Genomic DNA, 18,377 nt, shown 5'->3' on the forward strand with positions numbered 1-18,377 from the left:
ACAGTGATTACGATTTGGTAGAAAGGTTTCGTAAAAAACATTTTTTTAAGGAATAGAAATAAGGCAATGAACGTAGTCAAATACTTGCAAAGAATAAACTACACCGGCTCTTTAAATCCTACTTTAAGCACTTTACGTAATTTAACAAAAGCTCAAAAAACAAGTATATCGTATTCTAATCATCGGTGGCATGGGTTCGAAGAAAACTCTGTCACGCTTGATCTTGAAAAAAGCTTTCAACGTTTAATCACCAATAGAAGCGCTGGAGTTTGTTATGAAACAAATAGTTTGTTCGTGTGGTTGCTAAAGGAAATGGGATTTATTGCCTTTATTTCAAATGCAGCGTTATATTTGGAAAACAACAAGTTTACTCCAATGAGTGGTCATATGGTTTCCAATGTAAGTCAAATAAATATCAAAGCGTCCAATTTAAATTAACACATTTTGCTAAAAACACAAAACTACAGCAAACAATCGGCTCTAAATATGATGTACTATATTTCTACTATTTTATAAACGCCTTTTTAAAGGTGTTTTTCAAAATGTATTTGTATCAAAGGTTATCATTGAAGGAATCCAATATATCATTGATCCTGGATGGACATTGTTTGGACCAATGAAATTGGAACATATGTGTGTATATTCTGACAACTTTAACGTTTACAGAACAAGACTCTTTCCCGAACGGGGCAATGATTGGTATATTTTAGAAAAGCAAAAGAAAAAGGTTACAGGTTTTAAAAGTAAGTTAATTAAGTAGTATATTTAAACTGTTTAAAACTACTAAACAGCATTACCACAACTAGTGTAAGATTTTAGTGTTTGAATTTTTATTAGTAAACTTATCGTGTTTTCACAAAACTGTAAGACAACTATTATTTTAATGCTGTGGTAGACCAAAAAACAATAGAATGGATACCTGTTCATCTTATAAGAAATATACCGACCGAATTAAAAGAATTCGAAGAATATAAAAACGAAATACTGCGTCCCGAAAGCTTTTTTAGTAAGCATTTAGTAATGTTACGTCAACAAGCCGAGCCAAATTACGTAACTCATATGTTTACCTACAACACTTACAAAGCAATTCAAGCAGTTGATTGTAACACTGACAGAATTTTGACAACAAAGAAAGCTACTACAGACAACGATATTACTGAAATGATTAACAAATATTTTAAATTTAATATAGGAAATCAAATTCGCTATTTTAACAAACTGAACATTTAACTTTGTATATTTGTAGACTGAACCACAAACACGACTACTTTAAACACATTTTATAAAACAAGTTAATTTTTAAAAGTCTTAATAAATAAAAATAGTTGTAAAGATGGTTCATTGATACATACATTTTTAATCCTTAAAACATACATTTTAAACCTTAAAAAAATATCAACCATATTGTATTTTGAATGTTTTTTATGTTTTATTTTTGATTTGGGTTTGATGACCATGCCATAACATGTATAAAATATTTATGTCGACATTAATACCTTTGGCATATTTTAAATTATTAAATTGATTTTGTTTATTTTTCGTCCCATTGTTGTTATATTAATTGTATATTGTATTTATTATTTACTTTTATCAATGTGCAAAAAAAATGTTTAATGTGCAATCAAAACGACCCAATTACATTTATGTTTTTTTTTTCTAATGTTTGTATTTTACTTACTGTTGGAACCATATGAGCATAGTCTAAAGTTAACTTGTTGTTGTTGACGAATAAACTATTTGATTCAAAGCAAACTCCAGCGCTTCTATTTGTGATCAAATGTTGAAAATTCTTTTCAAGATTTGATCACAAATAGAAGCGCTGGAGTTTGCTTTGAATCAAATAGTTTATTCGTGTGGTTGTTAAAAGAATTGGGATTTAATGCCTACATTTCCAAAGCAGCAATCTATTTGGACAACAACAAGTTAACTTCAGACTATGCTCATATGGTTCCAACAGTAAGTAAAATACAAACATTAGAACAGTTATAAAGCTATATTTGCTACGGTAATACAAGTGTTTCTATTATGCTGTTTGCAAAAAATAAAATTCACCTATTTTTACGGATAAACTAAAACTAACAAACCCTGTACTACCAGCACATATTCGTCACTCATATTATACTAATTTTACAACATAATTAAGTATTATAAAGATTTTTTTATTAAAGGTTGTTATAAAAAACACCCGTTATATTGTTGATCCTGGATGGACATTGTTTGGACCAATGAAATTAGAACATATGTGTGTATATGCTGACAACTTCAACGTTTACAGAATAAGACTTTTTTTCGAACGAGGAAGTAATTGGTATATTCTAGAAAAGCCAAAAAAGAATGAGGCTACAGCTTTTAAGAGTGAGTTTGTCGTAGTAGTATTATCTTAATTACAACCACTAGTAAACGGTATTATTTTGTTTATTTATGTAGGTATTTTAATATTAAACTAAACCTTTTTAAAGTATTAAAATTAGTAACACAACTAATGTTTTAAAAAGTGTCACCCGCCAAAAAAGTGGAATGGACCCCTGTTCATTTAATAAAAGATACACCAGCACATTTAGAAGAATTCGAAGAATTTAAAAACCTATCTTTACTCCCTGAAACCTATTATACAAAACATTTGGTAATGTTACGCCACCAAGTCCACCCAATTTATGTAACTCATATGTATACGAATAATACATACAAAGCGCTCCAGGCAGTTGACTGCAACGCTAATAAAATTTTGATGACAAAGAAAGCTACTACAGATAACGATATAACTGAAATCATTAACAAATATTTTAAATTCGATATAGAACATCCAATTCATTTTTTTGACAAATCGAAACTATGATTTCGTTTATTTATTAATTGCTTTTACAGAGCTATCTCAATAAGCATTGATGAATTTAAGTCAATGTTAAAAAGTCTTATTAAATATTATGTAAATGAATTCCATGTAAGATTACCTTTTTCACTCACAATTTTGTTATTTTTGTTTTTGTTGTATTTGTTGTCTTCGTTAAGTAATATAACTGGATTTTATCGAAACTAAGTTCTTATATTTTAGTGATAATACTCAATTCAATTATGACTCGGGTTAATTTGACCTAACGCACTTAAACTTTGTTACGTAAATAAGACAAAACGTTTATAAAGTAGCTTGATACACGTTTTTTAACAACATTTTTGTAAAGTGATTCATTATCAATCTATTTCCTTCAAATTCCCTGACATTCTGCACGTTTCTTACCATTTTTAAAATAATAAAATGTAAGAGATCACGTTTTATTAAGCTTTTATTTAGTTTTATAAATTATTAGCTTATTCTGCAGGTTAAGCCGTTTTTTAATAAAATGAAATTACAGTGATTACGATTTGGTAGAAAGGTTTCGTAAAAAACATTTTTTTAAGGAATAGAAATAAGGCAATGAACGTAGTCAAATATTTGCAAAGAATAAACTACACCGGCTCTTTAAATCCTACTTTAAGCACTTTACGTAATTTAACAAAAGCTCAAAAAACAAGTATATCGTATTCTAATCATCGGTGGCATGGGTTCGAAGAAAACTCTGTCACGCTTGATCTTGAAAAAAGCTTTCAACGTTTAATCACCAATAGAAGCGCTGGAGTTTGTTATGAAACAAATAGTTTGTTCGTGTGGTTGCTAAAGGAAATGGGATTTAATGCCTTTATTTCAAATGCAGCGATATATTTGAATAACAACAAGTTTACTCCATTGGGTGGTCATATGGTTTCCAATGTAAGTCAAATAAATATCAAAGCGTCCAATTTAAATTAACACATTTTGCTAAAAACGCAAGGGTACAGCAAACAATCGGCTCTAAATATGATGTACTATATTTCTACTATTTTATAAACGCTTTTTTAAGGGGTTTTTCAAAATGTATTTGTATCATAGGTTATCATTGAAGGAATCCAATATATCATCGATCCTGGATGGACATTGTTTGGACCAATGAAATTGGAACATATGCGTGTGTATACTGATAACTTTAACGTTTACAGAACAAGGCTCTTTCCCGAACGGGGCAATGATTGGTATATTTTAGAAAAGCAAAAGAAAGAGGTTACAGGTTTTGAAGGTAAGTTAATTAAGTAGTATATTTAAACTGTTTAAAACTACTAAATAGCATTACCACAACTAGTGTAAGATTTTAGTGTTTGAATTTTTATTAGTAAACTTATCGTGTTTTCACAAAACTGTAAGACAACTAATATTTTAATGTTGTGGTAGACCAAAAAACAATTGAATGGATACCTGTTCATCTTATAAGAAATAGACCGACCGAATTAAAAGAATTCGAAGAATATAAAAACGAAATACTGCGCCCCGAAAGCTTTTATAGTAAGCATTTAGTAATGTTTCGTCAACAAGCCGAGCCAAATTACGTAACTCATATGTTTACCAACAACACTTACAAAGCCATTCAAGCAGTTGATTGTAACACTGACAGAATTTTGACAACAAAGAAAGCTACTACAGACAACGATATTACTGAAATTATTACCAAATATTTTAAATTTAATATAGGACATCAAATTCGCTATTTTAACAAACTAAACATTTAACTTTGTACATTTGTAGACTGGACCACAAACACAACTACTTTAAACACATTTTATAAAACAAGTTAATTTTTAAAAGTCTTAATAAATAAAAATAATTGTAAATATGGTTCATTGATACATACATTTTTAATCCTTAAAACATACATTTTAAACCTTAAAAAAATATCAACCATATTGTATTTTGAATGTTTTTTATGTTTTATTTTTGTTTTGGGTTTGATGACCATGCCATAACATATATAAAATATTAATGTCGACATTAATACCTTTGGCATATTTTAAATTATTAAATTGATTTTGTTTATTTTTCGTCCCATTGTTGTTATATTAATTGTATATTGTATTTATTATTTACTTTTATCAATGTGCGAAAAAAAAATGTTTAATGTGCAATCAAAACGACCCAATTAAATTTATGTAATAAAAAGTTGAATGCACTAATTTAAAGCAAATAATTAAAAAGGTTTATTTACGTGTTATAATTTTATTAGTTATTGCGAAAAGAAATTTATTCGAAGTAAAATAGTTTACGATTTTAATAACAATACTCACTAAAATGCGGTTGCCAGTATTTGTGCCATCAAAATTGCCAGTGGCACATTATACGATCTTTATTTATTTACTAGAAGAACTAAATTTTAAAGCTTGCCACCAGATAAAATGAAAGCCTGAACTAATAAATAAAAACAAACTTATTTTCTAACAAATAGACGCTCTTTTGTATTCTTTACTAACATTTGAACCGATAGAAGTTATTATATAAACATGGACAATGTAAAAAATAATGACGATAACAAAAATGACGAATCAGATATTGAAAACAGTAAAAATGACAAAGAAAAAAATCAACCTAGTTGTTCAATAAATATCACTTCATCCGAGCTAGAAAGCTGCGAGGAAAAAGACTCCAGTTTTCAAGAATTTAACATAGATGATAAGCTGGAAGAAAGGCTTAAAAAGCAAGGATTAAACAGAAGAAATGTCAAAACTATTATCCATGAGCTGCTTAAAGACAGCAATGTTCGTCACCTACTGAAGGCAAATTTAGACGATTTGCCCCCAAAGTTAGATTTTCCAGAAAAAATTAATTTACGCTCGAATTCTGTAAAACCAAGTTTAAAAGGTGCTCCTACATTCACGGAGATTGCTCTTCCAGATGAAGATGATGAGGATGAAGAGTATAAACCCACTCATGATGTAAATTGAATTTTTTTATTAAAAATGAGGCTATTTAATTCGTGTAGCAAAATTATTTATAAAGAGAGTTTTAAATGTAATTTTCTTCTTTAAATGTAATTTTCTTCTTAAATGTAATTTTCTTCTTTAAATGTAATTTTCTTCTTTCTTTAGAGTTTTAAATGTAATTTTCTATAATTTTCTTTAATGTCTATAGCACATTAAGTGCAAATACTAAGATTAGTGCAATTCGGCATATTCTGTTTTTTTAATGTATGATTTTTTGGTATAATTTTTGCTTATATCTAGATTCATTTAAATAATAGTATTCTTTATTACAGGACATACTTAGTAGTGTTTCACAAGACACCATAGCAAGCACACTGGACACTACAATCGAATCTATCGAAGTCACTCCCAAAAAACTAAAAATCGATGAAAGCGAAACAAAGAGCTCATTTTACAATGACCTCCAAGAATGTGAAGATGAGATCAAAGCCATAAATGAAAAGGCCAGAAACTACTCAGAAATGGTTGATGATGAAATAATAGCGCTGAGAACGAGATCCAAACAATCGCTGCATGACACCAACTTAATTGAATTGGAGACGGCATTCAAGCCACCAGATGTTACTGAGGATATGTATTTGCCTTTGGGAGATGACGACTGGCATAAGTGGTTGGCTGAACTAATGCTAGATGTTCCAGGTAAATAAAACAATTTTTTCATCTCATAAGTTATGCAATTCCTTAGTTTTTATATATTGGATTTACTTAAGCCCTTTTGTTATTACAAACATTAATTACAGTCAAAATCTGCTAAAAATAGAAACAAGATTAGGCAGTGTAATATGGTTGGTAAATTTAACAATGTTGTCATGAAGTCTTGAATGGTTTAGAAACTGTTTTATTGGGAGTAGAGGAAGATGATCCGGTGGAAGATCCTGATTACAACTTTCTTGGATCTGAATCAGACGATCATGTTGATAAAGATGATTTTAGAGATGACCATGCTGTATGTAAAAAAAATAGATTTAAATAATATATATAAAAGGTTTAATTAGTTTAAATGTAAAATACTTATTTGGAAAGAAATGTTCATATAAATGAAGAGTCGTATAATGTATATATTAATATTGTTTAGACGCACATTTCTAAAAAAGAAGTTCAGGAATTACTTGAACAGATTGATGATATGGAAGATATTGATTTTAGGGGAAATAGCCTTTTAGAACCAATCACTCCTATTCCTACATCAAATTCTGAAAGCAATTTCAATAAAAAATTAACTGTAAAGGACATTATAAATTCAAAAAAAGAAAATTTACCTGCCAAAAAAACTGAAACTGCTAAAGAAGAATTGTTAATTCAGTTTAATCGAGATCAGTTGCAAACGTTAGATCTGCAAATGAGGCAACACATACAACTACTAACACAAGTTAACTTACTAAGCCGCAACAACTCCAAACTCACAAGCGTTGTTCAGAACACTCATTCATTGTTACAGGAGTTACACAATTTTGGTGAACACAACCAGACAACATTTAACACTGTCTCAAAATTTAAAGCTTCAAGTTTACAGGATGCCTTAAAAATTGTGGAGTCAACTGTAAAAAAATCAGAGCCTGTTACAAGAGCATCAAAGTATGAAAGGTCGAGAAAAATGCTTCCTATTTCGCTTAATGTTGCTACGATTATGGCAAACAGTTCTGTGTTTTCATTTGTTGAACTTTTGCCGACTTGTGCAGCGAACACTTTAGTTAAGGAACAAGGTAGAATCACTTTTAGCGAAGCGGAAGACAATCTTATTGTGTTAGGTACATTTTTATTTGTAATTTGACTCTAAAATGGCTTGACTTATTGTAGCATGACTGACAGTAGTATTATTTTTGTAACACAAAATTTACCAATTAATAACTCTTTGCCTTGTCACCACCTAAACAACTGGCCAATTTATTTTGACTATGTATATAGTTTTTATTAAACTTTTTATTTTAGGAATTGAGCAAATGGAAAACCATTTCTCCCCATGTCATATCTTAATCCACCAGTATATGAATCCAGTCAAAACACCAGAACAAATAAAATCAAGATATACAAATGCAAAACAAGGTCACTACAGTGGCCGAAACTCAATTCAAATTTATAAACAATCTGGACTTAAACCAAGACCACCAAAAGCTATGAAACCTGCAATCGGGTATGGAACAAAGGTAATATTTTTAAACTAGAATCCAAGTTTTTTTAAATTTAAAACTTAATAAAGCAAAATTATTTAAAAAGTTAGTGTTAAAAAACTACTTTTTTAACCAAGGTACCCTAGTGCAAGTTAGAAAAATGACAATATTATTTATTAGTAAAACCCGCAGCCACATTAAACCTACAAATTGCAGGTTAAAGATCTTCTACATTTAAGACATCATTGGAAACCTGATTGGTTGATAGCATTACAACAGGAGAGTGGAATAGTAACAACTACAAATTATCCAAACAAGGAAATTATACAGAATCAGTTGAGCTCAGATAGAAATGGCCACATGTTTAAAAATAAAAAAGAAGAAAACTTTAAAAAGGGGCAACTTGATACAAATCCACAAAGTAACATTACATTATTTAATTAGTTTTTTATTATTAATTTACATTTTATGGTAGTTTCACTGTTTTGCACTAAATTAATTGCATAAAATTGGGATAATTAATTATTAAATTTTTGTATTTTTTAGAAATTTTGCCTCAGACATCGAACATTATCAGCTATAACAACAATATACCCATCAGTTCAATTATAAATATCGCCCCCATAGCTCAAACTGTAATGTCACCTCAACTTAACCCTGTGATTATTCTACCCTCAGTTATCCCTGTATCCAATGTCAATCAATTTTTAATGGGTTCTACTGGACAAATTCAAATGTCTCCTGCCAAATTACCAAATTGGCAATTATCCCCCCTTAAGTCTTTAAAATCTAAAAAAACAAGAAGAAATCAATCTCCGTATACCTCCATTAAGGTTAGTTTTTTATATAAATGCTTGTCTAAAATGTATACCTACACCACCATGACTTACTGTTTATTAGTAGAAATATTTTGTTAATTAATTAGCAGTAAATGATTAGAATAATTAAAATAAATGTCGGGTGTTAAATTTATTTTTCAGAAAGCCCAATTGTTTAAATCTAAATCTGGAACCAAAAATGCTTCCACAGTAAAAATTTCTAAGCAACTTAAAGAAGTTAACAATCAACAAAGTGCAACGATTAAACCCACCTCACAATCACTTATAACTCAAGCTCCTTTAAAACGCTCCATTAAAATTAAATCAATGAATGATGATCAATTTGGGTTGGATATTGCCACCAGCTCTGATGACAGTGTTATAAGTGATCTGGAATATCAAGAAAAACATGATTCTGCTCAAAACCAGTTGTCAACTATGGAAAAAACAAAGCAAACTTCACCAGAAATTCTAATAAGAAATAGCCCTCCTTCTAATCGAAGAAAATCTTTAGAAAGCCTGAACTTATTTAAACAACAAGTCACAAACAGTGAAGTTGCAAATAACCCCAATACTTCAATATCTAAACGAAAACAGAAAAAGGCAAATGCAGTGTCCAAAAATGGAGCTAGTACACCAAAAAGACTAAAAACTAATAATATCAACGAAGCTAATTTAACAGTGCCCGAAGTTGTAACTAAACCCTCTACTACCAATCAACCCTCTATCAAAAAATTAGTCATTAACAATGAGTCGCCTTCTAATCTTGTTCGGAATACCTCGCCACAGCACAGTGATTTTGAAGCAATAAATGGAGAATCTGATGCAGATGATTTTTCAGATGCAGATGTTGGTAAAGAAATTGCTAAGAGTCCTAAAAATTTAAAGTCCAGAAAAAAATGGAAGCACAAGCTGAAAGTAAAATGGAGAAAAAATCAAGAGCTGTCTGCAAAAAAATCAGGGAAAATTCTGTACAGGTAATTTCTTTAGCAAAATAAATGGGCTTTATTTGTCTTCAAGGTAACTGGGTAAAAATAGTTAATTGTTAGCGGTTTGCATTTTTCTAATTTTTCAACTAATATTTTTAAATAGTCTAACTGGCAAAAGTGGAGCTAGATCAAAAGACGAAGATGACCTCAGCAAGAGCTTAAGAGAGTCAGCAGAAAAAGTTCGGATGTTGGAGGAAGATACAATTGTTCAACTTGATCCAACCAGGGTCGAAAAAGAACTTCTTTTTGCACAGGGATATTTAAAAAGGTTCGGTTTTCCCACAAACATTAAATAAAAGTTTTACAAAAAATACAATAGTGGAAAAAAAAAATTTTAATATTTTAAATTAAATAACAAAAACCAATTTTTGTAAGCTTGGCTAATGTAACACTCTAAAACTGAAATAAATTAATTTTAAAAACTTTTAGAATGGAAGAATCTTTAAAAGATCACCCGGATGTTTTACTCAAAGTCCTCGAAGTTTTGTGTGAATTTGATCAAAATTCTTCACAATCTCCTCCCATGTTGTACAACAAGTTATCCAGGATATTAGAGAAATGGCCTGACCTTCTGCAAGGTTTTGCTCCTTTCTTAATGCCTGAACAGGCACATGCATGTGGTCTGGTAGGAATACTGTTTTTAAAATTAAAAATTTTGGCAGAAAAAAAAAACAAAACAAAATTGTTTTTTTGAAATGCGTTATTTTGATGGTATTTTTTTTTTATAAAATTGTAAAAGTAAAAATAGCTTTTAAAAAATTTATTAAACCTTTTTTTATCTTCTGTTTTAAAACAAAAATGTCTTTTTTAAAAATATTTTAATATTTATTTTAGTTTTCTGAACAACAAGTTTATGCTCGTGCTAGAAAATTTCTTCGTCAACTTGAGATAAGATTTCAAGGAAATCCGTCACATTTAAACAAAATATTAAATGCATTTCGCACTGTGGCAGAAAGCGGAATTTACATTGAAAAAGAGGTACCAAATGTTTTTTTTAAATTGCATAATTATCATTAAATGTATATATGTAATGTTTATAGAAAAAAGGTAGGGGCAAATTTTTATATAAGGTTAGAAAATTCAAAATCTTTTCAAAAATAATTCAGCAATATTTTTAGTTTAAAATCTATAATTTCTATATTTTTTAACTAGATAAAAGGAACCATTCTTGCTCTGCTTAAAGCCGAACCATATCTTCAAGAACAATTTTTAATGTTTTTTGATAATGAACAACCACCTGAAAGCAGGCTGGTCGGAGACTACGAAGAGATAATTTGGACTGATGACCTTTTAAAGGACACAAAACAAAGTGGCCATGAAAATATTTATGTTCCAATATCTGAAGAAAATATTATCAGTGAAGGTAGTAATATATTAAACTTACAAATAATTCAAACGTCTAAAACAAATTTTGGATTTAAAAATTATAATTTGGAATTAAAAACAATATCTGTTAAGCATGCATATACAAAATGCACATATTCATCTATGTCAATGGTGTTTTTTATATTCAGATCAGTTTTTATTTTTTTGTAGTTGGCCACTCTGAGATTACTTCAAAATCACCTCCTGTCAAAAATATCAACAAGAAAATTATTGATTCTGATAAAACGAATGAAGAACCTGTTATAACTGATAAAGAATTAGATGACTGTGAAGATTTAGGTTAGTATTAAATAAAAAAACACATAAATAGTACCATGCAAAAAACTCTTATGAAACAATAAAAAATGTTGAGCAGTTTTTTTGTAAGCTCATTTTGTTTTTAAATTTTTTTTTGTAAATTTTCCTGTATAGAGAGGGAAGGTTGGGATGAGGAGAAGACAGAAGATGAGACAGAAGAAGATTCAGATGCAATGGAAGATGTCGGGTTGGTTTAATTTTTCTTTTTAAACTTCTCAGCTCAATAAATATGGCCCACAAAATGCTATTTTTGTCGTTAAATTTTTTTAATTGCTATTCTAATCAAAAATTTGTAACAATTTTCAAAAATGTTTGTTTTTAAAGTATTGACTTGCGAGGTATTTCCTCCCAAGAAATTCTGTCTTCGGATATTGGAATTGTGTCAGAGGATGCCTTATCATGTAGCCCATTTAAGAAGTTTACCCCATTAGGTGGAGCCAAACTGATGGAAAGAAACAAGAATTTTTCTAAAGAATCAGCCAATAGGTAATAGTGAGCTGTTACTTTAATATTTAAATAGTATTTTTATAGTTTTTTTGTTTAATTTTCGAAATTTTTTTTTGTTTATTTTAGTTTTTTATACACAATTATTTACAAAAAATTTTTACACATCTCAAGACCCTTTACTCCAACTGAGTCACAGGAGAGTCAAGACTCCTTATCTCTTCCTCCAGTCTCCAAGAAGCTGGATCAATCTTCATTCTCTTCTGTCGGTTCAAACCTGCCTCTTACACCATCCAGTTCTGAGAGAACGCACAAAAAAGATTCTTTAACTCCAGAAAAAATGGAAACAAATAAATCAGTGAAACTGAAAAGTGTTACAAATACAGAACTTCTCACAAAATCGAAAACCAAACTAATTTTTTCAAAAACCCAAGTTCAGAATAATAACACCAGTGATAAAAACACTCTGCATAAAAAAACATTACCAACAGATTTAATTTTTACTTCCAACAAGTTGAAATTAAAACCGAGTTCTTCTAGCACACAAAAAACACAAAATATTAATATAGAAAATATTCCTGAAACTGATTCAACAGATACGAACGATGATCTCGAATGTAAAGGTACTTGTTTGTTTATTTTTTAAGATTTAAAATAGATCTATATGCTTTGTAATTATATTTATTTTGTATATTTTATTAGAATCAGTTATTTCATTGACTCCAACATTAGAAAGTCCTACAAACAACGGTACCTTTTGTTATTTGCTTTCCGAAAACTTTATTTAAAATTTCTATACCTTAAATATATTTCCATTTAAAGAAATGTTATTAGCAAAAAACTTTTTGAATGTAGATATAGAAAAACAGTCTGTAATAAAGGACAATGAAGCTAGAAACTGTGAAATTGCAAATAAGCAGACTGAGCAAATTATACTTTCTGGTAAAAAATATTTTAAAATTAAATTTTTCTGAGTTAAAGTTTTACTAATTATTTTTTTCTCCATTTAAAGAAAGCGAAGATGGTGTTTTTAAATGGACCAGAGAAGAAGATGGTCTTTTATTAATGATTTGCAAAGAAAATGGTGCAACTCAACAAACATTTCAAAAGGTAGAAAAATTAGAATGCAAGGTTATTCGTACTAGTGTCTGGTCAATCTCTACTAGCATTATGTAACCCTTTATACAATCTAGGCACAAAAATGAGCCACTAACTTAAACAAACACCCACTATTTCACTGTATTTACTGATAAATACATAATCCTTATTAAAAAAAAAACTAATTTTGTTTTGTAAGGTTGGGGAAATGGTGCAACGAAGTCCAAAACAAATATCTGACCGTTTTAACCAATTATTGGCTCTTATAAGTGGTGCTAATGCTGAGTCTGATACTACCAGTCAGACAAGTGATACAGATGATGATGATTGTGAAAGTCAGACAGACTGACTGCTTTAACATTTTAACATATTGCATTTTTTTATTCCAGAACAGAAAAAATAAATTTCTTTTTGTTTGTTTTCCTTTTACATATTGATTCAAATAAAATATTTGTATTTAAAGATAATATTTTTAATTGCTTTTAAAAGTCTAATTACTTAAGTTTTGTCATTTAAGCTAAAACAAATTAATTAATTCTGTTTATTAACGACACTAATAATTTTAAAATACAAACAATTGCACAACTGTTATAGCATCATACAGTACAACATCATTTTTTTTAAATTAAGGCATTATTAAACTAAGTACCTTACTATTAAATATGGAAATTTTTCTTTTTTAGACAAATTACAGAACTAAAAACTACCCACTAGTACATGTTTACAAAATTATTCAATTATGAAAGAACTCAACAATAAATTTAGTATCTTAATATAAATTAAGGTTTCGCAAATTAAATGATTCTATAATTGCATAATATAAAAGTACTAATAATATAATTCTACTATAAAATATAAACATAATAAACTTTATCAGATGCAAGAACCCTGATTATATAATAATATAAAAAGCAAAATATAAAATGACCATATTAACATAGCACAATGTATAATTTTGAAATACAATTTGGAAGTAAATTCAGTTTTCAAAACTGCAATTCAATTTTTTTTTCATTTTGAGGAACTTTCTGGTTTTTCCAAGACAGTAAACACATCACTCAAAGCTAACAAACATGACATTTTGTCGCTGTAGTAACCAATACGATACTTAGCTGTTGCATCCCCTATTATAGGAAAAACACCCTCCTGGATGTTTGTTTCTTGTTTGGGATCAATATCTGCATCCGGTACATAAACCCAGTTTTTGTAGTTTTGAGAATTTGTGACTGGGTCCTGTAGGTTTATTTTAAAAAATATAATTTTCAAAATGACTGGTAAATTATTTAGACTATTGATTTGTAGAAGTTCTTTTGTATTTACACATTAAAATATTTATGACATAATGACGTCCACATAAATTGGAAATATAGTTTCGCTTTCTGATATTTGATGTTATTGTAACACCTTTAATAGCCGTATGAATTAAAAAAATATTCTATTAACCTCATATAAAGCTAAAAAGTCACTTCCTCCCTTTGGCATGCCAAGAAAATAGGAAATAGAAATTTTCCCTTCACTGCCACTTTTCCATTGGTCCATAAGTTTCAAAGAAACCAATGGTGAATGAAGTTTTGGTACCTAAAATTTAATAATTAATTTTTTTTAATTGACGGAGTAGTTATAGAACTAACACTCGATCAAAAAATATTTTGTTGAAAGTAATTAGAAACTATTTAATTACTTAGCATGATATACATTTTTGAAATATTTATACAAACATTACAAAGATTTTCGTAAGTTTTTATAACGGATTGACGTAAAAAATAAGTTACTTATTAATAAGTGTTGTAAACTATTAAAATTAGCTAAAAATAGTTTTTTCTTAAATATAATAATAAGCCTTTGAAGTTTGGCATTTGGAATTACGTCAAACTGTTTACATTTTTTTTTGACCAAAAATTTAGCCATTGCCAACTTAATAGCTGTTACTGATTTTAAAATTGAAATTAATAAAAAATTTACAGGTTGTTCGAAATATTAAATATTTTATCTTACATTGATGGTGAACTTCTGAGAAACAGGTTTATGATCGCTCATTCTAAACTCCATGTGACTTGTGTAACTATCATGATCAGGTTCTATCAAACTACTGTGATTTGAATTTTCTTGAACATTTAGCGATTTCTGAACTGTAAACCGAAACATTTACAGTCACATTTAAATTTCATAAATAGGAGAGTAATAAAATTAAAATTGGGTGGGTCTATATAGAAATTTTCGAACTTGTTAGGTATAAATTTTCTAAAATTTGGTACAGGATAGGGTTGAGGGTCCTACTGCGAATAAAAATTAAATTCAAACTAAAATCAAAATTTTTAATTTATGAAAAAAAAAGCCTTACAGTACCAAAAATGATTGCCATAGAAATCCAATGTTTGGTGCAAAAAGTGTGTATTTTAAGCAACAAAACCAACTGACAACTTAAAAACATCGGATCAATTGATAACTAAAAATCACCAGATCAATTGACAACTCAAAGCATGCAAGATTGCATTTCCACCTTATTTAAATTCTAACTTACTGTAATCAGATACTGTAAGGCCTGCAATGCTAACAATATTTTTCAATAAAATACCATATTGAGACAGATTCGGATAATCAGGATGTATTCGATATAAAATTCGGTCAGTCCAAGCTGGTTTTCTTTGCTTCTCACTTGTATCATAGATATCTGTTTCAGGATCAAACTAAAAATATTTTTTCTTTATTTTTAAAAATGTTTTTAAGAAAATGTAAGTGATTTTGGTAAACTAAAATAAGATTAGGCAAAGAAAAAAATTGGTAATGTTAAATTCAATGTAAGACAAGTTAGCAAAGTTGTGATATACATATGAAAAGTTTTAAAGCTTTACAAAAGCAGATTTTAGACATTTGTGGTTTGGCTTACAAAATAATTTAAAACAGAAGTCAGTATTGTTTACTCTATATTGAGTCGACTTGATTTAATATTAAATAAATCTGAATATTTTGTACTTACCTTATAAGATGGGGGAAAATTAATTTTTGATTCGATGTAAGTAGACATCAGCTTATGGCCCTTTTGTGTGATTTTCAGCTAAAAAAGGAACAAAACATTTATTGTTTTTCGTTTATGCCACAGTGATATAAAAAGCTTTAACTCCCTTTCCTATAAAAGATTAAATGCTTTGTATTGATTTATCAAAAATTGATTTTTTTAAACCTGATCTTGAGCAATAAGGTTTTCATAATCTCTTTTTTCTACCAAGTTAACAATTTCTTCTTTGGAATATTCATTTATTCGAAAATTTGTATCTCCACACCAAAATGCAACACTAAAAAAATAAAAAAAATAATAATGGAAAATTATTGTAACTAAAAGACTAATTATAAAAATAATAATTGCCTGACAAAACCAAAAAATTAATTGTGATAAATTAATCGATCATTTTTTATTTTAAAATCCTACTCGTGGCTCTCAATTGACGAATCTCCACCAAAATCAATTTCCTTATGAATCTCGTCAAAATTATTAATTCTGTCTTCCGTGTTTTGGTGATGAGCAGCCAAGTGAGTGTTTAGAAAACAAATTCTTGTACCATGAATACAAAAAGAAACGGCAACACCTCCTTTGTTGCCCTGCATAAAAAATAAAGAATTATTTAGAGATAACTATTGGATTTTAACTTAATTGTTATTTATGTAAAATATTTAAAAAATTTTTGTGTTTATTATAAAATTTTGTAACACACATGATAAAATATGACGCAAATTTAGTAAGCGTAAACAATATAATTACAAAAATTAAACAGGAAAATATTAAAATTTTAAATACAATACAAAATTACTAACATTAATATAAACAAAAGACAGTTACAAATATAAAGGACAAAATTTACCCAATTTCCTCCTAATCCTGTTCGTTCAATATCTGTTTTAATAAACCTAATAAAAGGAAGGTGATGAATTTTGCTAAACACACATAAAGATATTCCTTGTACTCGTACATTTTCAACCTAGTGGCCAAAAATGTGCTTTTAGTTAAAGATTTTACTATTTATTTTGATATTATATTAATGTAAACAAAAATATATTTATCATGTTATTATATCAGTTGTAATAGAAAATTGCATATTAAAATTTTACCAAACTTTTACAGCTAAAATAGATCACTGTAATGTAATTTACTCGCTATATAAACCAACTAGGTTAATATTTTAAGTTAGAATAATTTAAATATAGTACCAAGTAGAACTCATGATTTGACAAAATTTTCATCAAAGCCAAGGTCCAATCATCATAAACAACAAAACTTTTTGCTGTTTCTACTGCACCAGATGCTATCTCCTGTAACCTGCAAAAATATTTAGTTTTAAATGAAGTTTTTTTTTTAAACATAAAAATTAAAGAAATTCCTAAATATTGTATTATTAAAAATTTTTATTTTTTATTTATAAACTCTTTTTACCCAACAACATATATGTCAGTTTTATTCTTAGCATCCAGTTGTAGTAATTCACTCAATTTCTTGTCCTCTAATACCTCCTTCTCTGCTACATTCCATGTAATTACATGTAAGCTTAAATTTAAAAAAATATTTATCAATTTTTTTAGGACAACTAACTAACTAGTTTAAAAAAAGGTAAATTAATTATATTTATACATCATATTGCTTACAAATGTATATCTTACCTTAGCTTTGCCATTACATCTAATCCAGCATCAATATAATTAAGAATTAAAGCAAGTTTTTAATTTTCTAAAGAAATAAAAAACAATAACGGTTTTATTCTTTTTGAACATATTGTTTAATATTCACTTATTGATAAAAGTATATACAGTTTCACTATTGATATGAAAGGTAACATACTAGATTTATGTTTTTGCTACTAATTAAATTAGTTTCTTTTTGTTTATACGATAAGATTTTAATATTTTTGTATAGTAAAATTGCCGTTCTTTATGCTAAATATAGCATAATGTCATATTCAGTTAAGGATAAATATATTCAAGCGAAAAAAAATAAAAATTATTTCTCAAAGCAGTGTAAGAACAAAAAAAATGATTTTGTTTTTGAATCTAGTCAATTAATAAAGTTTTTTTACTAATAAAACACCAACATATAATCACAGCTGTAATGTGAAAACACCAACATATAATCACAGCTGTAATGTGAAAACACCAAACATGTAAAGAAGTGTTTGAAAGAAAACTAAGTTGCAGGAACTATTAAAATAAAAAAGAGAATACAACAAAGAAAAACAGATCAGGAATGACTGGAAAAAAACGCGGCATATTTTCTTAGAAAATAATAAAGTCAAATAAAAAAGTAAGTTAATGGCAAAAGCCCTTTGCCTATAATTGAATAATTTAACAATTTTTAAAAAACACCCCCTATTCACAAGAAGAAAAAAAACTATTAAATATATACTACTAATTTTTTTGTTACCTTTTCTTAT

At 28.4% G+C, this 18,377-nt stretch overlaps 5 protein-coding genes across 6 annotated transcripts; 4 read left to right on the forward strand and 1 right to left on the reverse strand.

Annotated features, from left to right (window-relative positions):
* Window positions 1-66: 66 nt before the first annotated feature.
* Window positions 67-1,338, forward strand: LOC145763589 (arylamine N-acetyltransferase, pineal gland isozyme NAT-10-like). Its single transcript, XM_082575067.1, has 3 exons — window positions 67-399; window positions 560-743; window positions 896-1,338. The coding sequence occupies exons 1-3, from the start codon at window positions 67-69 to the stop codon at window positions 1,228-1,230; spliced, it is 852 nt and encodes a 283-aa protein (XP_082431193.1). The 3' UTR covers window positions 1,231-1,338.
* A 255-nt stretch (window positions 1,339-1,593) lies between these two features.
* Window positions 1,594-2,836, forward strand: LOC145763596 (arylamine N-acetyltransferase, liver isozyme-like). Its single transcript, XM_082575080.1, has 4 exons — window positions 1,594-1,597; window positions 1,799-1,956; window positions 2,169-2,355; window positions 2,496-2,836. The coding sequence occupies exons 1-4, from the start codon at window positions 1,594-1,596 to the stop codon at window positions 2,834-2,836; spliced, it is 690 nt and encodes a 229-aa protein (XP_082431206.1).
* A 495-nt stretch (window positions 2,837-3,331) lies between these two features.
* On the forward strand, window positions 3,332-4,799 carry LOC145763520 (arylamine N-acetyltransferase, pineal gland isozyme NAT-10-like). Its single transcript, XM_082574980.1, has 3 exons — window positions 3,332-3,745; window positions 3,905-4,088; window positions 4,241-4,799. Exons 1-3 carry the CDS (start codon window positions 3,413-3,415, stop codon window positions 4,573-4,575), a joined length of 852 nt encoding a protein of 283 aa, XP_082431106.1. The 5' UTR covers window positions 3,332-3,412; the 3' UTR covers window positions 4,576-4,799.
* A 414-nt stretch (window positions 4,800-5,213) lies between these two features.
* On the forward strand, window positions 5,214-13,537 carry LOC145764248 (GON-4-like protein). Its single transcript, XM_082575866.1, has 20 exons — window positions 5,214-5,772; window positions 6,093-6,459; window positions 6,651-6,766; window positions 6,896-7,568; window positions 7,750-7,964; window positions 8,145-8,349; window positions 8,475-8,761; window positions 8,909-9,723; window positions 9,839-10,003; window positions 10,165-10,360; window positions 10,570-10,713; window positions 10,888-11,098; window positions 11,272-11,400; window positions 11,533-11,605; window positions 11,743-11,904; window positions 12,037-12,485; window positions 12,565-12,612; window positions 12,718-12,804; window positions 12,875-12,972; window positions 13,160-13,537. Exons 1-20 carry the CDS (start codon window positions 5,341-5,343, stop codon window positions 13,307-13,309), a joined length of 5,022 nt encoding a protein of 1,673 aa, XP_082431992.1. The 5' UTR covers window positions 5,214-5,340; the 3' UTR covers window positions 13,310-13,537.
* Window positions 13,496-17,736, reverse strand: LOC145764249 (inositol polyphosphate 5-phosphatase K-like). 2 transcript variants are annotated; one of them, XM_082575868.1, is made up of 11 exons: window positions 17,611-17,736; window positions 17,387-17,497; window positions 17,164-17,272; window positions 16,818-16,934; window positions 16,388-16,557; window positions 16,142-16,253; window positions 15,938-16,015; window positions 15,536-15,647; window positions 14,956-15,089; window positions 14,404-14,538; window positions 13,496-14,193 (listed from the first exon to the last, which is right to left on the reverse strand). In XM_082575868.1, exons 1-11 carry the CDS (start codon window positions 17,622-17,624, stop codon window positions 13,972-13,974), a joined length of 1,314 nt encoding a protein of 437 aa, XP_082431994.1. In that variant the 5' UTR covers window positions 17,625-17,736; the 3' UTR covers window positions 13,496-13,971. The 2 variants fall into 2 exon arrangements, with proteins under 2 accessions (XP_082431994.1, XP_082431993.1); XM_082575867.1 differs by having other exon boundaries at window positions 15,482-15,647.
* Between the last annotated feature and the right edge of the window lie 641 nt (window positions 17,737-18,377).

The sequence above is a fragment of the Corella eumyota genome, chromosome 1 (genome assembly GCF_963082875.1).
Source record: "Corella eumyota chromosome 1, kaCorEumy4.1, whole genome shotgun sequence".
Classification (NCBI taxonomy): Eukaryota; Metazoa; Chordata; class Ascidiacea; order Phlebobranchia; family Corellidae; genus Corella; species Corella eumyota.